General features: G+C 54.2%; 1 protein-coding gene across 7 annotated transcripts in view; it reads left to right on the top strand.

Moving 5' to 3' along the window:
- The window catches only part of ZNF536 (zinc finger protein 536), a 457958-nt gene that overhangs the window by 197498 nt on the left and 236754 nt on the right, over positions 1 to 23706 (top strand). For all 7 annotated transcript variants that reach the window (XM_051833369.2, XM_051833366.2, XM_051833363.2 and 4 more), the window contains one exon: positions 6916 to 9108. In XM_051833369.2, the coding sequence (XP_051689329.2) occupies positions 6918 to 9108 (2191 nt within the window). In that variant the 5' untranslated portion in view covers positions 6916 to 6917. The remainder of the gene's footprint in view (positions 1 to 6915; positions 9109 to 23706) is intronic.

The following is a 23706-nucleotide window of genomic DNA, read 5'->3' as shown; positions in this document are numbered from 1 at the left end:
CACTGAAGTCTTTGAGAAGAGGTCACTTTTTTTTTTCCTCCTCTGTCATCTTCCAAGTCCAATACAGAAGCTGCTGGGACTCCCTGGGTCTCTGTGCTGGGCCAGCCCGGCTGAGTCAGGTTCAGCATTGGTGGCCAAGAGGGCCTTGACGTTGGCCATCATCCCATCCAGAAGGGGGGATGTTTGACCACACTCTCCAACTTGACTGTCCTGCTTCCACAGTTTGTCCCAGTCCAAAGCCTGATTTGAATATCACATTTTCATTAATAAATTCAGCCAGGATTTAACTATTTCTGGCCCTGTCTCATAGCATTGTCTACACATCAGTCAAAACAGAACAGGTCACCGGCGCTTGCCCTGCTGTTTATCTATTAATCATCTGGCAAATAAAGCATTCAGGATCCTACCCACCTCAGTAGTGTTTGTGATGTAATTTGTTTGGATGCCCAAATGTCACCGGCGTTGATTGTAAGAGATGGAAAAATGTACTTGCTCAACATCGCAAGCTCTAGGCCAAAATGTAAGCATGAAATCTCTGGTTTATTTTTGTAATAATGTTTACAGCTGTTTAATGACCCTGAAAAGGTTCAGTAGTCTGGTGTTCTCTGTTTCCGAACAGGAGTGTATTATGCTTATAACAACCTGAGTTAAACAGTTTGAGCTACCACAATTGGGAAAATAGTATTTAATAAGACGCCATTGTATTCCAGGTGAGGTTGTCTTAATTACAGTTTCTTCCAAGGGTCTAGGAAAGCATGGTGGGTTACAGAAAAGGGCCGAGGGTCACCTGAGCCCGCCTAGGAGGGGGTGTGCTGCTCACAGAGCCGCGCGTGATGAGCCTGTTTGGGGTGCAGCTTGCAGGCTTTTCCTGCCGTGAACCCAAGTTCCAGACCTTGCATAAGACTCAGTGGAGCGGGATTCCTGCATGGTTTCCTAGGCAGCACTTTTACCCATGCTGGTTAAAAAAAAGAAAAAAAAAAAACAGGAGAGTATTTAGTTGTGCTTGGCTAGACAACAATATTCGATTTTTAAAAATCCAGTTGAAACGGTTATTTTGAAAGTCATTTTATTTCCAAACTATTCTTTTTCATGGTATAAGGATAAAACCCTTTCATGCAACTTACTGGCGAGATCTATATTTTTTTGGACTATTCATAAGACTACTTTTTTTTTCCCCTGCGCTAGCAAAATGAAACTGTGTTTTTGTGTAAAATTTATTTAGACTCCTAGCAGCTGGCATTTGTGGTGTCCTGATAGTTTTACATTTCATTTTGAGTGCGAGATACAATTAGGCTCTCTATTGGAAGAGTTAAGTGAAAACTTTTGTCATTGATATCACAGGAAATAGTCTTGGAGGCAGAAATGCAAAATCAAAATAACCATTAGCACCATCAAAAGCCGCTGAATGGTTCGCTGTACCTGCAATGGTGGGGATGATGAGACAGAATGTGTTTTGATAATCTATATATCCAGCGGCGGGTTTCACGTGCTGAGAATGCCCTTGTTATGAGATGTGAAATTGCAAGGCTGGGGAAGCGACTTCTAAGCACCCAGACACCTGCACCCACGGCCCCCAGCTGCACTCAGGGCTGGGGCCCTGGCCTTCCCACACTGCGGGGAGGAATGTCACGGTGCCTGAGACTCCAGCCTGGTTCTCCTTCAGGGCTGCCTGCCGTGCTGCAGGTCAGCATTGACCCCCCCGAGACCCTGGTGTTCGGGAAGGGTCAGAACTGGAGTCGAAAGTAAGTGGTGTCTCTGTGTTGGATGGAGGACGCACCAGACACACTGGCCTCTGGGCCCAGCCTCGGCCAGGAGTTAGTAGATGACGGGTTCAGAGCTTCCACGCCTCAGTCCATCAAGAATGACTGACCCTCTCCCGCACGTGCTCAGGGCGCGGGGCCGTGAGCCAAGGGCCAGGGGCAGGCTGTTCTCAGCGCTCTGTGCTTTATTTACTTGCTCGTCATTATGCAAAGGTTCCCATCACCTGCTCCCCACGCCGGGCGAGAGGGTGACAGGTCACTGGGGAGGCTGCTCAGAGGGGGCCCAGGACCTGGTCTGCCCTCTGCTGGCCCTTGACTTCTGCATGTGGGGCCCTGGCTCCTGGGCCCCCGGCGTGCTGAGTGCTGATGCAGGATGCCCTGGTCACTGGGGCCCGGGTCGGTGTCGCGTGCCCATCCGCCCTGCTTGTCAGGACACGTGGTGGAGGAGGGGACCCTCTGGGGACACCAGAAGACACTGCGTGGCCCCAGAGGCCTGGGCACAGAAGCAAGAACAGTTTTCCGCGCCTGCGCTGGCCTCTCCAGCTTTGGAGTGGCTGCTGGACCTGGTGCCTCAGTGGCAGGAGAGACGGTCGCCTGGTTTCCCGGTGTATGCATCTGTGTGTGCGTTTCTGAGAGTGCCGCCGGCCGCTGGGGCGTCCCTGCCCCTCCTGTCACACAGAGCTGTGAGATCTCACACACACACACACACACACACACACACTCTCTTACACTCACAACACACAACACACAATACACTCACACACACTTGTTCACACACACAACACACACATAGGACACACACTCACACAACACACACATACCCGTACACACTCACACTCATTCACACATTGCACACATGCAACCCACACTCTCACACACACGACAGACACATATGACATACACACTCGCACACACACCCACACTCACACACACAAATTCTCACACATAACACACTTATTTACACACTCACATACACAACACACACTCATTCACACACAACACACATGCAACACACTCATACACACAACGCATGCAACACACCCATAAACTCACACATACAAACACATGTAACACACTCATTCACACACTCACATACCCAGCCACGTACTCTCACTACACCCACCCACACACTCACATATACTCACACTCACACACACTCTCACAACACACATGACACACATACAATGCTCACACACACCCACACATGCACATGACTCACAATTCACACACAACACACATATGCACATGACTCACACATACACTCACATACACACACGACACACACACTCACACATGCACATGGCCCACACACACACACACTCACACACACCCCTCTGTGTACTGCAGTTGCAGCGGCTTCCTCCTCCTCTCATTTGGAGTCGGCCCCGTGGGGGCCTTTTCTTCTCTCCCCTGTGATTTGTGGTCTTGCTGGCGCTGGCCCCTTGGACCCGCAGGCCCTCGAGGGCAGGTACATGGAAGTTCTCTGCCAAATATTTACTGAATGGCTGAGGTCAGGGGTAAATGAATTCTGGATGGGGGAAGTGTCAGGGCTGGAGGAATTGGGGCCGACCCAGGTTTTGCGAGTCCCGGGCTGGGCCTGGGGCCAGCTCGTCCTGCCTCGGCTGCTTGGCCGAGGGACAGCACACCAATTACCCCATACTCTTTCCAAGAACTCACGCTCCCCTTTCTTGCTCTGAGTCGAGCAGCAGGCCCTGGTTACCACTGACCCCTCGCTGCACCTGCTGGTAGGAGCAGGGGGGATTCTGAGATGACCACGTGGCATGGCCCTGCCTCACAGTGGGGCTGGTTCAGGCTTCTCCCAGGCTCATTCGAAGGACCAGAGACCATCATCTTGGCCAACTTCTCGAAACCTGGGGTGTCTCCTGGGCCTCATCACGGTCACTCAAGCTCTGGAGAGGATGGTTGCTCTCTGTCTCCTGGCATCCATTGGGGATGGGCCAAACTTGTGCATGATCACCATGGGCACTCGGAGTGACAAGGCTGCTGGTGGGGGCAGTGTTTCCGGGGTGACCACTGGAGGTTCAGCATCTGGGTGGTAACCAGACACTCTTCCAACCCTGACAGGTTCTGAGGATAGATGTCTTGGGCTTGTGCAAAAGCAGAGGTAATTTTAGGAGGCATGACTTCTTTTCTGGGCTGTGTTTTCACGGTCTGTTCACTCTTTCCTCCATTTGATCAAGAAATACTGAATCTGCCCTGCGCCAGCTCTGCTCTAGGCCCTTGGGCTTCCCCCTGAACAGGAAGTCCCAATCTCTGCCTTCAAGGAAAAGAAACATGGCCGTAAAAGGTACAAGAGGAAAACATCTCCCTGGTGCTGAGTACAGTGAGGATGCGAGTAGGCTGGTGGGTGGGATACAGAGGGGTGGGGTCTTAACCTCAGGGTGGGCACAGAGGGACTTTGTGAGATGGAGATGTGTGTGCACACAGGCCTGCATGGGGACAAGGGGCCAACCGTGCAGAGGGCTGGGGCAGCACATTCCAGAATGTTCTATCTTAGCAGAGGCATTGGCAATGGCATCTGGGGACTAGTTGCTTAAAGGGGCTTAACAAGCTTTGTTGACACTAAAAAAAATGGGTTTTTAAAAATCAGGATAAAAGAATTTCATGCCCAAACAGAACTTGGAAACTCCCATGTTCATTATTTGACACGCTGAGTGGCATGTGTGTGTGTGTGTGTGCATGGATGTGCATAGGGGGGCATGGTCTTCAACTTGACTCCCCTCACCAACCTGATGTACAGCCCTGCACTGCACGCCCAGCCTCCTCTGTCTCAAGATGAACTGGTGTCAGCTCATCAGCAGCAACCTGAAAATAACCCATCTTCCAGGAGTCGTGTCCTCAGAGCTGGCCGCAGGGCCGCCCTTGGAAGTGGGCCACCCTGTTGGCTTGGGTCTTTCCCAACTTCCACAGAGCTGTTGGGTGGAATTTGGGGTCACAATGAGCGTTTTCTCAGGAGAGGAATCAGTACAGCTGGATGGAGCTTGAGGGTGGAGAAGGGCTTCCATGCAGGGTGCAGGGAGCTACTGGGGTTTGGCTAGAGCCTCCAGCCCCTTCCCTCCTCTGAGCCTGCTCCTCCATGCTGGACAGTGGGTGCCGCGTGTCCTGGGGCCACCACTGCATCTGCAGGGCAGAGGGCAAGAGCTGGCACCCACAGTGGGCATTGGGCAAGTTTGTTGAATAAATGCAAGAATCTCCATTGGAAATCAACTCTTTTCTGGGCCAGCTCCAAAATGGGCCTTTTAAAAAATTTGAGTGTAGACTGTCACCAGGCACAGAAAGGAAAGATGGCAACTTGGGAGTCTTCTTCTACTGTAAGTGGCCATGCATGTGCGTGTGTGCTTGTGTGTGTGCACGCGCATTGTGGACACAATTGTCCATGGCACCATTCATGGACACACCTGACCCTATGCCATGGCTGCATGCAGGCTCTCTCCCTCTTAGAAATAAACATCAAAGTCATTTATTTCCCCCCCTCGCAAGGTGCATGCACAGTCCATCTCTGGCCAAGGAAGTCAGGTCTCTTGTTGCAGAGCCTCCCTGCCATGCACAGTCTGTCTGGTGGTCAGGGGCAGAGCTGGGGCTGAACATGCTTCCTCCAGAATCCATCCGTGACCTTTGGGGAATCTCTTGGCCTTTGGGGAATCTCTTGGCCCAGGACTCAGTCCTGGTTAGGGGTCAAGTTCTGCTCCTGATCCATATGGCCAACATTCCCAAAGAGGAGAGAGATGCAGCACCTGTTCCAATGGCAAGAAAGGAACTTGGGCTCCTTCCAGTGGAAGGCACCCCTGGAGACGCAGGGACCCTCAGGCTGGGGTTCAATGCCTTTCCAAGCAGAGCGCCCCACATGCCGTTCTGCACAGGCCGAAGGAGGGCAGAGAAGACTATTAAGGACAATTACACAGACCAGCTTTGATTGTTAGCGTTTAACAAACAGCTTTGAGTTCTAATTTTCTGCAAAACACATACTGCAGGTACAATTTGTACTCATTACCGTATATTGGGAAAGTTATTAAAAACACTCCAACTTGTTGGAGAGTTCCTATGGCATCAGCCCTGGATTTTAATTGGTTTTTATCTAGTTCTATAAAAGATCTCTCGAAGCCCAATCCAAGTCCCTGCCCTGGATATCATGCCAGCTAAAGGACAGGGAGCGAGCCTGCGATGGGATAGGGTGAGTCCTCCCCTCCTTCCAAACTGGAACAGTGTCAACAAGCCACAGGGAGATAATTTATCCTCCTTGGGATGGGCACAGTTACCAAATGACAAAGTAACAGTGTTTCGTAACATAAGGGTTAAATCTTAATCTCTGAGGTTTGCAAAGCTGCTACTCGCAGTCTCCTTAAAATTTAATATACCTCGTTAATGCTTCCTTGCAAACACTGAAGGATTTTTATGATTATAATCATGTGTTACAGCACCTAGTACTGTTTCTAAGCAGCATACTAATCAGCTTAATGAGATATTACTGCACTTTTTGTTGACTAAAGCAAAATCCCTTTTATTGTTCTAAAGCCTGTCCTTTACTTTATTTTTTCCCAAAACATTATCTTGTTTTATTATGTACCAGTAAATATCATGCCATTGGTGCGTGTGGGTTTTTTCCTTTCCTTTCCTTTTTTTTTTTTTTTTTTGGCCAAATCATAAAGTGATCTCTTTCATCTCAGACTGGTGAGTGTGTGGAATATAGAACCCTGAAACAAAAGTTCCAAGGGCCTCTGGGCTAGCCGGGAAGCCACTCTGCTGTAAGGCAAACTTTGGCCAGCACCAACAGGTACAGGTGCTGCCATGAGAAGCAAAGGAGGCTACATGTTCCACCCAGACCCTTGATTTGTTATTAGGTGTTGTTGAAAGTGGTAAAACATTAATAATTTAAATGCGAATGAGTAATTGCAGTCTGTAAATAGAAAATAACAAGGAAGACGATCTCTCGCCACAACAAATTGGAGGAGCAATGCCATATTGCATAATTGGCATTTAATAATTCATTTTTTATGATTGTTTTTGACTTTAACTCCGTAGCATTATCATGTGTAGGTGAGGAAGGCGAGAAATGCGGATTCCGCACCAGCGCATGGCGTCGCTTCGCCGAGCCACGGTTCCTGGCACCCATCTCAACCCTTGTCTTCCTTTGCAGGGATGGAAGAAGCGAGCCTGTGCCTTGGCGTGTCTTCGGCGGCGCCGGAAGCCGAGCCCCACCTGAGCGGCCCGGTCCTCAACGGCCAGTATGCCATGAGTCAGAAGTTGCACCAGATTACATCTCAGCTCAGCCATGCCTTCCCGGAGCTGCACGCGCGGCCCGGCGCCGAGGAGAAGGCCCCCGCGCCCCTGGAGGAGAAGGCGCATGTGCCCATGGGCGGCCAGCCCCTGGGCAGTCAGATGGCGCTGCTGGCCAACCAGCTGGGCCGCGACGTGGACACCAGCCTCAACGGGCGGGTGGACCTGCAGCAGTTCCTCAACGGGCAGAACCTGGGCATCATGTCGCAGATGAGCGACATCGAGGATGACGCGCGCAAGAACCGCAAGTACCCGTGCCCGCTGTGCGGCAAGCGCTTCCGCTTCAACAGCATCCTCTCGCTGCACATGCGCACGCACACGGGCGAGAAGCCCTTCAAGTGCCCCTACTGCGACCACCGCGCCGCGCAAAAGGGCAACCTCAAGATCCACCTGCGGACGCACAAGCTGGGCAACCTGGGCAAGGGGCGCGGGCGGGTGCGCGAGGAGAACCGCCTGCTGCACGAGCTGGAGGAGCGGGCCATCCTGCGCGACAAGCAGCTCAAGGGCAGCCTGCTGCAGCCGCGGCCGGACCTCAAGCCTCTGCCGCACGCGCCGCAGGCCCCGCTGGCCGCCTGCAGCCTGGCGCTGCCCGCCGCCGCCCACGGCGTGCCAGACGCCACCAATCCGGTGCCCTCGCCCAAGCCGGCCAGCGCGCAGGAGGACGCCGTGGCCCCGGCGGCCGGCTTCCGCTGCACCTTCTGCAAGGGCAAGTTCAAGAAGCGTGAGGAGCTGGACCGGCACATCCGCATCCTGCACAAGCCCTACAAGTGCACGCTGTGCGACTTCGCTGCCTCGCAGGAGGAGGAGCTCATCAGCCACGTGGAGAAGGCGCACATCACGGCCGAGTCGGCCCAGGGCCAGGGCCCCAATGGCGGGGGCGAGCAGTCGGCCAACGAGTTCCGCTGCGAGGTGTGCGGCCAGGTGTTCAGCCAGGCGTGGTTCCTCAAGGGCCACATGCGTAAGCACAAAGACTCCTTCGAGCACTGCTGTCAGATCTGTGGCCGGCGCTTCAAAGAGCCCTGGTTCCTTAAGAACCACATGAAGGTGCACCTCAACAAGCTGTCGGTGAAGAACAAGTCCCCCAGTGAGCCCGAGGTGCCCGTGCCCATGGGCGGCATGGCCCAGGAGGCGCACGCCAATCTGTACTCCAGGTACCTCTCCTGCCTGCAGAGCGGCTTGCTGGCGCCAGACAAGGCGAGCCTGGGCGAGCCTGGCCAGCTCTACGGCAAAGGGGAGCTGGCTCTAAAGGACAAGGAAGTGCTGGGGAAGCTGCTGTCGCCCGCGTCCGGCGTGGCCCACGGCCTCCCAGAGGGCGCAGGCAGCGGAGGAGGCGACAAGCACTCGCTCCTGGGCTGCCTCAACCTCGTGCCGCCGCTGAAATCCAGCTGCATCGAGCGGCTGCAGGCGGCTGCGAAGGCTGCGGAGATGGACCCTGTGAACAGCTACCAGGCTTGGCAGCTCATGGCCAGGGGCATGGCCATGGAGCACGGCTTCTTAGCCAAGGAGCATCCGCTTCAGCGCAACCATGAAGACGCGTTGGCAAACGCCGGAGTTCTGTTTGATAAGGAGAAGCGGGAGTACGTGCTGGTGGCGGCAGATGGCTCCAAGCAGAAAATGCCTGCTGATCTGGTTCACGGCACGAAAGTGGGCAATCCGAGGGACTTGCCGAGCAAGCTGGACCCCTTAGAAGGCAGTCGGGAGTTTTTGTCCCAGGGGCTGGGCCAGACGCTCGACTACAACCTGCAGGGCCCCGGCAACATGAAGGAGAAGCCCACCGAGTGTCCCGACTGCGGCCGGGTGTTCCGCACCTACCACCAGGTGGTCGTACACTCCCGCGTCCACAAGCGGGACCGCAAGAGCGACGAGGACGGGCTGCACGCCGGGCTGGAGGAGCGGCGCGGCTCCGGCAGCGACCAGGAGTCCCAGTCGGTGAGCCGCTCCACCACGCCCGGCTCCTCCAACATCACCGAGGAGAGCGGCGTGGGAGGCGGCCTCTCCCAGACCGGCAGCGCCCAGGAGGACAGCCCGCACCCCTCCTCGCCGTCCTCCTCAGGTACGTAGGCCGGGAAGACGCGGGCCGCCGCGGGCGCCCAGAGCTCCGCCGGGCTCTGAGGTCAGTGTGGCTGGGTGGCGGGCGGTGGAGGCAGGGCCCTGCCTGTCTTCCCTGCCTCGAGGGAAGAGCTGTGCGTTCTCCTCCCTGGCCTGCCCTTGGGCACTGGCTTCTTGGGAAGTCCACCGGGCACACCTCCTCTTCCTCCCCTGGGGTGCGGATGGCCAGGCTGCCACAGTGCCCAACCCATCTGCAGCTTGACCCCGTACACTGTTACCAGGAGCTGGCGTTGGGCTCCCTGCATGGGTGTTCCTGGGTCCAGACTCCCGCCCGCCCACCGTCTTCGGCTTTGCTTATCCCCCCCACCCCCCCACCCCCCACCCCCGCCCCAGTGCCCTCCTTTGCGCACGAGCGCGTTCCCTTCACCGGACCACACCCATCGCCCATCCCAGTTAAGAATGACCTCCTGGCTTACCCATCAGGTGGGTGGGACCTGGGGGAGGGGCGTGGGTGAGCTCCAGTTTGTTCTGTCAGAGGTTTGCCCCACAGATACTTGCTCGCGTGTCTTAAACCCTGCCGTGTTCCACGGGGGATACGGCTGGAGGGATCTAAAATAGCAGAACGGGAAATCTGTCATCAAAATGTCTGTGAAATAGTGAAGCTTCCTGGCCCCGGCTGACACCCCCCCCCCCACACACACACGTCCACGATTGCTAAATTAAAATCGCTACCCAACAGCAGGTAAGAGGTTGCCTTCATCCGCATTTCCAAAGTCCCTTACTAATGGATGGTAAATTGAAAGTTATATCTCTCGCCCTTTATAAAGAAAGCACCTCGCTAATACTGTAATCATTCTGCAGCCTAACAACAGAGGAAATCATGCCATAACAAATACCCTGTTACTAATGGCAACATTGATTTCTACAATCAGCCATTAAGTCTAGAAAATGAAAGACAGTTTGAGGCACCTCGAGGCACTGCCTTGCCCACTGTTCAAGATGTGGTAGCACACTGTTGAGGGTCATTTTGGAAAAGTTTTTTCTTCTCTTCTTCCCTACCCCCCACCCCCACCCCTTAGCAGTTTTGAGAAATCTCTTAGTTTGGGAGGCAATTCAGTAATTCACTGCTACAGTTATTAAGTAGACGCCAGTTGAGTTTTGTTGTGGTTGTCGTCTTTGTCGTCATCAGCTTACACTTCTTCTGGGACAAAATTAGTACTGAAATCAAGTGTGAGTGTGCCGGCTTATTGCAAACCAGTAAAGAATTGTCCGACGCATAAATCTGAGCTGCACATTCCAGAGATTCCGATAGCACTTAATGCGGCTGCTTAAATACCCATGAAACACACTGTCTACTCCTGGAGTCCGGGACTCCTTGGCGATTTATTACTGGTGAGACAGTGTGGAAGAGTCTCCCCCAGCGCCGAGCGCACCGCAGAGGGGTACCGTCCCACCAGGGTGACCGACTGCTGCCTGGAACACTCTGCAGGGCAAAGCTGGGGCTCTGGAGATGCCCGGCTCCTTGTGGGAGCTGGAGCCCCCCTCCCCAGGAGGAGGGGCAGCCGGGTGCCAGGCCTCCTCGCTGCTTCTTCCATGGGGTGCAGCTTCACTGCAGATTGGAGCTGGGAGCTTGTCGGGGCAGAGGGCAAAGTGACTAAAACCCTAAGTGTTCGTGGAGTTCACTCTGACAGCTCTCCAGTCCCTCTCGGGGACCTGCCGAAACCGGAAGGTCTTGCCAAAGTGCTCAGCTTCATCAGTGATGGGCTTCTGGCCGAGCGATAGCCCCGTGCTATTCCTCTCTCTGTTGCCTCCCTCTCTCTGGATACCCTGGGCTGGGGGGGGGGGGGGGGGAGAGCCCATTTTGCTGAAAAGAACCAGCCGTGTACTTATAACTTGACGGAGACTCTCACTTGAGTTGTGGTTATCGTCTCACTTCTGTTTCCCTCATTGAAGGATTTTACAATTGTGAATACTGATTCTTTCATTTCTGGTTGACTTCTTTGTTTTCTTCATATTCAAATGAGACCCTTTCATAATTTTCTGACTAAGTAGGAAAATTGATGGCGGACCAATATGCAGCCCAAGTCAGCTGTGCGCCTGCAGCATTCAGGTTTTCCTGGGATCTGGGACTCTTAGCCAAATCTGGTTAGCCTTCCCTCTTATTCCTAACAAGTCTGACTTGTAGGAAGTGCGAGGAAAATAAGCATTTAAATAAAAAATCTTGACACAATAGCTATTTTATTATTACCTGTTAGAGAGAAGCCTGCAAGGTGAAGGGGAGGAAAAAAAACATTTTTAAGCCCTTAAGTAAAGAAAGAAGTACTTATTAAGGCTTCTATTAAGAAATAACTGGAAAACACGGTTTTACAAATTTCTCAGACTGCATAACAATGTCACAAAACTTCATTTGCATCACTTGATTCTTTTTTTGTTGAAAACTGGGTCAGTAGGGCCTGAGAAAGTATTTTTTCAGATCTCAACCAATGAATTCTTCTTTATAAAACGCTGCTCTTAACATGATAGTAGTTCTGAATTCATCATAAAAACCCTTTTTGCCAGAGCCTCTTAGAACAGATCTCTAGAAGAAGGCTTACAATGAGTGGCAGAGGCGTCCTTTGTTATCTGATGTAATTCTTTGCAAAGGAGATTGGGAACGGAGTGGCTGTTAAAAATGTCTTGCTCAGACCGAGACGAAGAAGGGGGTCAAGTTTGCAATCAAACAGTTATTGCCGAGATGGGCGACTGTCACTGGCTAGGCTAATGTGGGATGCAGCTGTTTGTTATGTGAGCAAAAGAATGTTTGAATCAGTGAACATGTGAAAATGATTCCAGTGAACCAGAAAATGTGTTTGTTCTTGGCTTTCCAAACTGCTGAGAACCAAGCTTAAGATCAACTGCGAAAACCAGGACCTTTGACAAATTGAGAGGTCATATTTTCTAACAGAAAACGGACAAAACTGGTCACACAGATCACTTCCCCATCTTTTCCTTTTGTTTTATTTTTGGTGTGGTTGTTTCTTTTTCTTTTTTTTTTTTTTTATCTGATTTGCCAATAATTTCCCACCCTCGTAGATGCCATGTCGGCCTCCCTGCCCAATGCAAAGGGAAACTATTTGGAAGGCAGCAGCTTATAAATTTTACTCTTTTATGACATTTAGAGAGCGGGGTGGCTGTTTTGAGGCTTCTTCGTTTCTGGCTTTGCGTGCAGAGGTTCTGATGGCATTCATCTTTGCATCTCTCCCTAAAACCTCCTCTAAGCCCGGGCTCAGATCCTGGCTTTGTTGGGAGTTGGGGAAATGACCAAAGTTCTTTTCCTTCAGATTTTGCTTTGGAGATCACACTCCCAATAATTAAAACTTAATGTACTAAGAAACGATACTGTTCATTATATCCAACAGGGCAGTTACCTTCCGAATTCCCCGTAATTTTGGAGTGGGGATAATTGAAGTGCTGATGGTGGGAAGGGGTAATTGAATGCATTGACCCTCTGTTCATTAAATAAAGTCGGCTAAGTTGCATGATCAATGGAAAGCCAGGGAGAGATGCAAAGAGGAAAATATCGTTAACCCCTGCTACCTCTGCTGTAATATTTTGAGATGGGCGAGGGTTATTTGATCAGCTGGGCTGAAAGCCCGGCCAGGGCTTCTTTTGTTGCCTGAACCGCATTCCTGACATGTTGGGTCTCCATCCTGTGTAGGCCCATTGACCACAGCCTCAAAGGCCTTCTTCTCCCGGACCCCCGTGCATTTACATGTGGTGTATAGTGATATGATAGATCTTCTTTCTGTTCCTCGTGTGGCTCCCCCTCCCCAGCCCTTGCCCCCCTACCCCCCCGCCCCCCATTCATGATCAACACAGCCTGGCCCACACAAACAAATCCAGGCATCTAAAAGGAGGGGGAAAAAAAAGGAAAAAGAAAAAAAAAATTTAAGTCTGAGGATTAAGATCTTCATTTTTTTTTTTTTGCTTGTGCATTCCAATTGTTCTTAAAATATTTGGCAATGTCAATTAGTAACTGAGCAGAGTTAGCTGATGAACACAATTTTCCAGTAGACTGAGCACCCTATTGTTGCCTGGCGAACAGCAGATTTCTGAGGTCATTATCATTCGCTGGTTGCTTGGCCCAGCTGCTTCCTGCTGCAAAAGCCAAACTTTATACTGGAGCTCAGGGATGGCTGCAGCAACAGGGGGCTGGGAGGGGGGAGAGGGGAGCTGGCTGCAGAGCCGAAGACAGGCATTACCAGCGGAGGAAACAGAAAGGAAAAGTTTCCAGGGAATTCCAGGAAAACTGCCCCGTCAGACTCCTGCTTCCTGTTCCTCCCGGCTTCCTTTCCACCTCCAGGCAGGCGAGAGGAAGGAGCCGGGGGACACCCGCGGGCCTCGTGGGCACTAATCTCTGGGCTGGGCAGAACCCTGGGAAACAATGACCCCATTTATGTGTGTCCTTAAGGCACGGTAGCCCCGATCCGAGGCATGTGAGCCAGGGACTGCCGCCAAGACAGGCTTCTTCACTTTTATATGGAAAGCATGGGAAAGAGGTTGCTGTTTAAGATGATATTCGGAACTTGAAAACAGGGATGACAAAGCGAGAACCTCATGGCATTTTCCAGAGGGTGTTTTTTTTTTTTTTTTTTTTTTTTGGAGCAGACACTAGGCTGAAATTCCGTATCAAATCAGACGTAGCGTCCAGGGCTGCCTCTGCCCACCCCGGCTTCTGTTTCTCCCGGACCTGTCCCCGGACTGTCCCCTGGCTCCCCGGCCCCCTCCCCACCTCCTAGGTTGGGAGCTGGTTCAGTGAGATGAAAAGCTGCACTTTTTTTTAAAGCTCAGCTGTTAAAGCCCAGCGCCATATGCAGCCCGCGCGCGTCCCTGCCGTGGGAGTGTGTGCAGGCGGCCTCCATGTTTGCGGAGATTTACGGGGCTCTGCTTGTGTGTGCCGAAGCTGTGCCCAGACGGACGGTGGCCAAGGCCCTGCCTCTGAGCCGCAGGCCCAGGTGGCTGCCTGCCTGCGCTGATGTGGGGTGGGGGTGGTGGGGGGGTTGGGGCGACATCAGATGTGACAAGGGTCAGAGGCCCCAGTGACCTCGCTGTCTGGGTCCTCGCCTTTCTGCAGGTGCTCCGTCCACCCCGGGCAGCCTGCTGATGCCGCGTCCCACATGGCTCTCAGGTACTGCTTACTCTGGGGCTGTCGCGTTGCCTCCCTCCTTCCCCGAGAGCCGATCGCCAACACGCAGCTCCTTTTTATAAACTTCCCGCTCACTTCGTGAAGTTTTATTATCTTGTGTTTCACAGCAACTGCTGGGGAGTGCTCTGGGACACTCGGGGGTTCCTGCTGTCTCTCTTAACCCTTTGCATGGAGTGATAACTCCCACTTCCTCGGGCTGGGGGTGCCGATGCTGCCTGTCTCTTAGCATCTCAGAAAAAGGGGGGATTGTACGGGCTACAGAGGTCTTTGAATTGGGGGTGTGACGTCAGGGATGTGCAATGTGAAATCCCAGGTTGCAGAGCCCTCCTTGGGTTCCGGTAGGTTCACAGGAAGCCATCTGAGGTGCAAAGGGTCAGACCAGGGGCCAAGGACCCCCAAGCCTTGCCTGTGTCCCCCACACAGCCTCAGTTTACCCATCTTCAGAGTGGACGCCTCTCTTTTCCTCCACATGTGCTTCTGGTTAGCGTTCCTGCCCACGGAGCCCTGCCTGAGACGTTTCAAGAGCTCTGTGGGGCGTGCCTTCCTGATGCGTGTTGACACGAGGAATGGGTATATTCTCTGAGATCTGAGTTCAGGGGTAATCAGGAAAACACAGATCAGCTGGGCACAGGTTACAAGAAGGCAGCGGATTAGTCAGTCCATGTCCAAAATGGAGCCTGGAGCATTCGCTGTGTGCTTCCCAGTAAGTGGAACGGTTGGTGCCGGGCTCAGGCCCTGGCCGCCACCTCGGCTGTGTTGGGGCTGGAATTAGCAGTTTGATTGGCAAGCAGCCATCCTGTCCCTTGGCTAGAGCGGGTCTCGTAAGCTTCCAGGGGCTGCCTTCCACCCGCTGGCTGCCTGTGCCTTCAGGTAACAGGGAAATGACACCCACCGTGTTGTGGGGCTGCCCCTCTTCAGAGGGTGGCTTGGGGTCCTCCTGCAACCCCCCCCCCCCAAGGATGCCGATGCATCCAGTCCCTTCTCTCTCTCAAGTTCTGTGACCCTGTCATGGGGAGTTCCCTCCTGGGGAAGGCAAGGTAGGAAAGGTCTGCTGCTCCTCTGAGAGAAAGTGCTGGAAGGTGGCCCCCGATGCCTCGAAGGGGTCAGGGCAGGACTGCACTTCTGTTTCACTGGAATCCTGCGGTCTCTGCTGGATTCTCAGAGAGAGCCTGATGGAGGGTCTGGAGTTGGAACGCAGAGGAATGCAGTAGGGGATCGTTTGGGAAGCGCCGGAGCCTGGAAAAGCCGGGGAGTGAGCAGCGGGCGCCTTTAACCGCGGCGCTGTTCCGAGCGGGGTGGCACGGGTGGAGAAGCACCTGCAGGGATCGGGAGATTGGGTCTGTGCAAGCTTCCTGAACTCATGATGATGGGGCTGGAACCTTTGCCATCTGTGACCCTGGGGTCTGCCCGCTGCCCTTCTGGGCTCCTCTGTCGGCATCCGAGAGGCATTGTGCCACAGCTGCGGACCGGGCTTGCACACACAGAGAGGAAGAGGGCCCTCCCGAGGGGTGCAGGGCAGAAGGTGGGCTTGCAGGTGGTGGCGGTGGTAGGGGAACTCTGTGATCTCCCCGGGAAGTGAGCGTCGCTGGAGCTGAGAGGAGCGGGGGGCCCTGGTGCCTTTTGTTGGCAGGACGGGGCCATAGCAACATTTACCTAAGCTGTGGAGTCTGGCACCGCACAGCCAGGCACCATGTGGAAAGCTCTTCTAGAAATCCGTGGGCCCTCCCCAGAGGAATGTTGGGGAGCAAGGCTTGGGCAGGCCTTTTTCTTGGGCAGCACCTGAGCAGGCCGGGGGGTGGGGTGGGGGCGGTACTAGGGGCCCCCTCCGTGTGCACCTGGACTTCAAGCCTGGCTTATTTTCTCTTTGTCTGGAGCACACTTGCTTTCCGGGGCTGCACTTACAACTATTTATTTTGCTTTGTGTTTCGAGCGCTGTCTTCACCGGAGACTTTGGCTGCCCTGGCTGTGATGGCATGGAGCCAGCCCCGGTGATCGACATGACGGAAGGGACCAACACTGTGCCTGTCCACGTGCTGGGGGCACAGGCTCTAGAACATGGTGGCTTGGCCGGTGACAGAGCCAAGCTAAGCAGAGAGATTTGACACAACACCTGCTGCGGAGTCCCAGAACAATGGGTGCGTGAATGCCACCTCCCGCGACCTGCTGGGTGGGGTGGGCCCCCCCGGCAGAACAGGAGCTGTGCAAGCAACAAGGGCAGCCATCCGTCCAGGCGGATTCGCTGGCCTGCTGGTGTTACACCCCTCGGAGAGGAAGTTGTCCAAGGCTGAGCTTGGGGTGGGACCCATCTCTGTGTTGCTGTCAGCCTTGGGGTGTTGTGTGACATGTGGCATGTGTCTGGGAGAAGTGAGAGGCACAGCACAAGCTGACTCCTTGGCGGGGCTGCCCACCACGCCACATGGGGGAGCGGCCCTCCCCCTGAGGGTACCCAGCCAGGATGCCGACTTGATGGATGTGTGCGGGCTTGGCTCTCCACCGGGTCAGTTTTCAGCTTTCTTGGTGAGCCAGTGTGAACCTTTGGGGAGCCTCTGTCCGCTCTCTGGGTGCCTGGGGGCTGGGACGCTCCAGAGAGCGATCCATCCCCTCCCTCGCCCAGATGCCCCGGGTGGGACCTTTCCCTAGCCTTGCTTTCCTTCCTCCTGTGTGCCCTCGGCTCCACCGCCCGCGAGACACCGAGTGTCCCCTGCTCTTCGTTAAAGCAATGTCCAGAAGCTTGTACCTCTGTGCTTGTCGTCTGTGGCTTTAGGACACCCTTGCCCGTCTTCAATCATCTTGAGAGGCATTTTGGAGCCCTTCCAACCAGCTTGACGTTGACACCAACATCAAGCGTGGGGGTTGATCCTCTCCTTGAAGCTTGGTGCACACACCCGTCTCCCGATTGCCACGGCTAAGTGTATTTGGTTGACTTCATTGCGACAATAGGTGTTTTCTTCTTCTTCTTCTAATCATTTCTACTTTACTATTGCAGTGATGCCTCAGCAGTGGCACTGTGTGACATGATCCCTGGTGGGGGAGTGGAGCCAGGCACTGTGTGTCCCTTTCCCACTGGGGTCTGACCCCCCAGGAGATGTCCTTGTTCGTGACCTTCAAAACCTTTCTGCTCGGCCTCCTGCAGGAGGGCACTCACAGACTTGGTGGCTGGTGGTGTTGAATGACCTTTTAATCATTTTTAAACTATAAGATAGGTCTTGTTCATCTTGGACATCTAAAAGCTAAACATGCGTAAAAAATATTTTTCAAGTGCATATTTTAGGGGCTGGCGTTGTGGTGCAGTGGGTTAAGCTGCCGCTTTGATGCCAGAATCCCATTGTCCCATTGTTCTGCTTTCAATCCAGTTCCCTGTTAATGTACCTGGGAAAGCACCGCAAGTCAGCCCAAGTGCTTTGGCCCCTGCACCCATGTGGGAGAACTGGATGGAGTTCCAGGTCCTGGCTTCTGTCTAGCAGCCTTTGTGGCCATTTGGAGAGTGAATTAGCAGATAGAAGCTATCTATCCCTCCCTCTCTCCCTCCCTCCTTCCCTCTCTCTCTACCTCTTTCATGCTTTCAAAAAGATTTATTTATTTATTTTGGAAGTCAGAGTTACAGAGAGAGAGAGGGAAGAGATGAGAGAGGAAAGATATGAAAGAGAGAGAGAGAGAGAGAGAGAGAGAAATAGATCTTCCATGCACTGGTTCACTTCCCAGAGGTCCACAATGGCCAGCACTAGGCCAGGCTGAAGCCAAGAGCCAGCAGCTTCTTTTGGGTCTCCCACAGGGATAGCAGGGGCCCAGACACTTGGGCCATCCTCCTATGCTTTTCTCAGGCAATTAGCAGGGAGCTGGATCAGAAGTGGAGCAACTGGAACTTCAGTGCCCATACAAGATAGTGGTGTCTGGGGTGGCTGCATTGCCTGCTATGCGACAATTCTGGCCCCTGTAACTCTTTCAAATAAATATGTGCATCTTTTAAAATGCATGCTTTAAAAATGCATGCCTCTTAGAGATAGCCACGGTGAGTATTTTGGTTCAAACCACTCGGGTCTTCTTGATGCACCTGTTTAGCCAAGAAAGGATTGTACTGTCCAGATGTCTGTCTAAGTCCTTACTGGACTGCACTGATATTTCACACAAGGGTCAGCATAATAAGTGTGTTAGGCTTTGCAGGCTACATGATCCCACTTCTGCCATACATGAAAGAGTGTAACGCTGTTCCAATAAAACTTTATTTGCAAAAACAGGTGACAGGTTGGATTTGGCCCGTGAGCTGTTGTTGGTATATTCCTGTCCAAGGAGTTACCATCCCCACCCCCCTTTTTTTTCAAGGCTTGTACAAGCTCCTTGAGGAAAGATTGGAAATCTGGAGAAGGAAAGAAAAAATTGCCATCTGTAAAATGACTTGGCCAACCCCCTGATGCCAAGCACAGCACTTGCTGCCCTGGGCGAGCATTTCGGCAGAGCTTGTGTTCTGCGGGTGGTGACCGTCTGCGGGTCCTATGCTTAGGAGAGAGGCCTGGCAGGCGGACTCTCCCTCTCCAGGCCCAGGAAGGCCACCCTGGGGCTGCACAGGTGTCGCCCGTTACCTGCAGCGGCTGCGGCTTGAGGCCGTTTCTCCCTGAGCTGGAGTCTCTCTGCTGGAAAACTCCTCCTAAGACCATCCTGAAGTCTCTGCCTGGGACTGAGCAGCTCCCACACCAGCGTCCTCTGACTCACTTGTTCATTCATAAATACACTCCTCCCTGTGCTCCATCATTAATTCATCTGTGTATTCATGGAAGGATGGGCTGCTTAGCAAGCAGGTTCTGAACACCAAGCGGTGTCCTCAGTACTGGGGATGCAAAGGTGGGTGGAGACACAGCGCAGCACACAGGCGCTCACAGCCTGCGCAGAGGGGGAAGATCGATAACTCGGAGTGTGAGCTCGGGGGTTGTTGGATGCCATTGGTACCCGCGTTTGTTCCTCAGGGACCTCGAACGGGTCAGGAACCTCCCAATGACGAGTAACATGCTTTCCCTCTTAGAATCAGCCAATTCCGGTGGCTTCCTGGAGGAAGCAGACACGTGTCCCCAGCTGGACGGTCTGACAGCCTTCCTGTTTCCCTGGCTCTGAACTTGAGTCTACATTAGTGGGTTGTTGTACATGGAAGAGGCCCTGGGATCCTCTGAGGAAGGGTCTCCCACCCCCAGCCCCCGACCCCACCTCAGGTCTGGAGGGAAGTGAGCAAGACGGAGTAGGATGAGAGTGAGTGTCCGAGGCATGGCGGGTTCCCTGGCCGGGGAAGGGGGTCCTTGGCGCGGGCAGCCAGGCAGAGGCAAGACGGTGGCCCAGAGCAGGTTTGGGAGGGGCAGGTTCCCGACTCCACCTTCTGAGCCCTTGAGCAGGCTGTCACTTCTGTGTGGCCTGAGAGCTGGGATCAGCACGGGGCAGGCGGGCGGCTGGTCCGGTGGTCTCCCACTGGACCCCATGCTGAGAAGGAGGGCCCAGGCTTTGTCCACTGGACCTGGTGGGAAGCCTAAGTCAGGAGCTGTTGCACTTGCCCCACAGGGGACTGGCTAGGTTGATTGGACGGCCTGTACCTTGCCCTCCTCCCACCCCCATTATGGGGTGACAGAAAAGTCTGTGGAGAAATGGAAACAGGGGCTGGCACCGTGGCTCACTTGGTTAATCCTCCACCTGCAGCACCGGCATCCCATATGGGCACCAGGTTCTAGTCCCAGTTGCTTCTCTTCCAGTCCAACTCTCTGCTGTGGCCCGGGAGGGTAGTGGAGGATGGCCCAAGTGCTTGGACCCTGCACCCATGTGGGAGACCAGGAGGAAGCACCTGGCTCCTGGCTTCAGATTGGCGTAGCTCCGGCTCTAGCAGCCATTTGGGGGGGTGAACCAATGGAAGGAAGGCCTTTCTCTCTGTCTCTCTCTCTCTCACTGTCTAACTCTATCTTGTAAAAAAAAAAAAAATGGAAACGGTATCTAGGAGGGGTCTTCATAAAGTTCACGGAAAATGAGTGTTCTAGAAGAACGTTGCCTGCATTTCAGAATCATTGAGCCAAGCAAATCCCATTTTCCATGAGCTTTTGGAAGCACCTGTGATGTCACATCCTCCTCCATCTGTGGCATTGGCCCAGGGGCCCGGACACTGTGGGTACCACTGAGTGTGGGCACTTTTGGGAGGCGGGGCGGGAACCGGCCCGAGCCGTGTGAGGTCGGGCGGAAGCAGTCACGCCAAGCCCATGACGAGCCTCTAATGGAATCGATCGTCAGACGCCTGGCTGGCAGGTCAGAGGCCAGTACACTACCTGATGTGTGAGAGACGGCTTGGAGCAGTGTGTCGTGGCCCCACGCGTGTTTTTAGGTTCCAGCCGCTCTGCTGGAAGTTGGGAGCCTGGCTTCCCTTCTCTGGGCCTCGGCGGTTTCATCCGCATGGCAGGAGTCGGGTGGAAAAGAGCAAAGACAGTGAGGCCTTTCAGCCTGCAGAGGCCCTGGCCCTCGCCTCCCTCCCAGCTGCAGTCACCTCTTCCCGTCCCCTCCTCTTCTCCACTCCCCAGCCCTTCCTTCTCATCTGTTTCTTTCCTTGGCCTGGGAGGCAGAAACACACATACACACACACACACACACAGCTCACATCCCTTGGTTCACTCTCTAAATGTGCAGAATGCCTACCTGGAGCTGAGCTGGGCAGGGCTAAAGTCAGGAGCTGGGAACTCAGTCCAAGCATCGCCTCTGGGGACAGGAACCTGTCACCTGAGCCATCACCCCTGCCCCCAGAGTCTGCCTCAGCAGGAACTGGAGCCACGGGTTGAAGCCAGGTGCTCCACTGTGGGCTGTGGGCATCTCACCAAATGCCCAGCCCAGAGGTAGCTGTGCAAGCTGTCATCTTCTGTCACTTGGGCGGAGACCTTGGAGGCACAGGGCCTGAGGATTTCATAGATGTCTGGCTTATTTTTGCATCTGAGTCTTATGTTATTTCTGAAGACTGCTGTGCCCAGAGGGCAGTAGGGCCAAGGAGCCCCCCTTCTGCCTCCCTTCCCCTTGGGCCTTGTGCCACCACCTGTCCCCCCCAGATGTCATGGGGGCAAAGTCCAGCAGCCACAGGGGCACCCCCAGGGTCTTGCTGCACCCAGCGCTGCTACAGGTTTGCTCTCCTGGTCCCTAGGACTACACTGGCAGGGCTGCCTCAAAGCAGGAAACTGTGGTAGTCCTGGCTGAGAACTCTGGGGTAGGCTCTCAGGCCTTGTGGCCCAGCAAGGGTGCTTTGGCCTGTCTGTGCCTTGAGCGCCTCATTGTCAAAACGGGATGAAAGAGCACTTGCGTCTCTGTTAAGTGCTCAGCACAGACCCCAGCATCAGCAGGTGCACACTCAACGGAGTCTGCTGTGATTGCTGTTTCTACACCATGCAATGCAAAACCAACTTTGGCAAGGTGGGGAGCTTGGCCCAGAGATTGGCCCTCAGGAGGAGCACAGCACCAGGGGCACAGCACTTCACTGGCCGAGCCCCCTTAACTCCGGTTGTCATTTGCCTGTGTCCCCAGAAAGATGGTGGCATCAGCTGTTGTTGCCACACCCTTTCCCATGGAGGGGGCAGTCACGGCTGCTGCTTCCTTGGTGTGGGCTCAGTACAGGGTGGTCCACTCTGCCCACTGTCACACCCACATTAACTGCAGCTGTAACTGCAGGGGTTCGGTGGCTCCTGGAGGTTGATCTGACCCTGCGTGGGGTGCATTCAGCAGCTCCAATGGAGTCTCCCAGGACTCCCTCCCCTCCTAGAGGCAAAGCAGGTGGGCTGTAGACCCTGCCCTGGGCTCTGACTCCTGTTGCTGTCCCCACATTTCTCAGGCATCCCCAGGAGTCTGCTCTCACAAAGTATCTGCACTGGAGAGGAGAGAACGTCACCAGGGCTGCAAGCCAAGGCCTGGGGACTCGCAACGCTAGGAAGCAGCAGGGCTGGATTTGAACCCACATCTTTCTGGACTCTTGCCTTTCGATTCCACTGTGGGTTGTGCTGAGAGTGGGGTGAGCACAGCAGAAGGCAGAACCCAGCTTGCTGTGTGTGCAGCTCAAGCCTGACAAAGCCCAGCTCCTGTGGGACCAGGCTCCAGGAGACAGAGGACTCCTTCCCTGCCTGCCTATCTCAGTGGGGTTCATCCTCACAGGTCTCCTGGAAAAGAAGCAAGGAAGGCGGCGAGCCCTGCACCTGCTGTACTCAGCCCATGACTGACTGGGACCCGCCTGAGCCCCATACTTGCCCTTGAAGCAGCTCCTGAAGCTATGGTTGCAGGAATCCCCCAGCCCACGTTCAAGTTCACACGTGCAGCAGGTCGCCAGTGCTCAAGACAGGGAGTAGGAAAGGGGAAATGGCCCTGAGAGGCCACAGGAGTGTGGCCTCGAGGTGGAGCTGAGGCATGTGACACAGCGCACCTGTGTGAGCTTGCCTGAGTCTCAGTTTCCCCACTCTCCTTCAGAGCCGCGATGCCCTGCTGACCCTTGCATGCCCTCCTGTGCAGCTCCACGTGGTAAAGTGGCCTGGGGGCGTTGGTGGTGGCTAGAGAAGGGGACACGCAGGCAGAGAGACACTGCTGGCACCGGCAGGCACAAGTCCTGCAGGCACACTCACAGTTCCCTCCCCCAACCCCAGCTGGCTCCCTCCCATCCCACTCTTTCTCCAGAAGAGGGGTCCCCCACTGGGAGATGAAGAGAAAGAGAAAGAGGAGGTCTCTAATCCTCCTCGCAGGTCAGTCCGTCCTCTGAGGTGTAAATTAGGGGGGCAGGATTCTCAGCTGGGAAGGCTTCCAGAGGAGGCGGCTGAGTTCTTTGTTGTTGCGCCTCCCCTGGCACCACAGGCTGAGCCACCACGCAGTCGCATCACACTGGCCCCACGAAGCCCGATGCTGTGGGCTGTCACTGTGCCCTGGTCCCAGCGCAGGTCCTCTGGGGGCAGCGCCCAGGGCTGGGGAGGTAGGTCAGCTGCATCATTTCCTGTGGATGTAGAATGTAGCTGAGTGTCTAGGGGTGGTATAGTTGGCTGTCTATCTGTAAGTGGGCTTAGGATTTTGGCTGTAGGTTGCTGAGGGTGTGTGTGTATGTGTGTATGCTTGTGTGTCAGGCTTTAGCCATGTGCTGGGGTGTGTGTCTTGGGCTAGGGATGTGTTGGTATGCGAATGGGTGGGCGTATGCGTCTTGTTGTGTGTGTGGGTGAGAGGGGCTGGAATGGGAATACAGTGTGTGTTTGTGGCTACTGTGCGTTAAGATGTGGTATTGGGTGTGCAGACTTGGTGTAACCATGTGGTTGTGCATATCTGTGTGTTGACACATGGGTTAGGAAAGGGTATATGTGTGTGTGGAGATATGTGGAACAATATGTGTGTGTGTGTGTGTGTCGTTAGAGGTGTTGGGCTCTGTGTTGAGTGCGTGAGTGTAAGTTTGTGTGT

The sequence above is a fragment of the Oryctolagus cuniculus genome, chromosome 18, assembly GCF_964237555.1.
Source record: "Oryctolagus cuniculus chromosome 18, mOryCun1.1, whole genome shotgun sequence".
Lineage (NCBI taxonomy): Eukaryota > Metazoa > Chordata > Mammalia > Lagomorpha > Leporidae > Oryctolagus > Oryctolagus cuniculus.
This window is presented reverse-complemented; position numbering and strand designations above follow the sequence as displayed.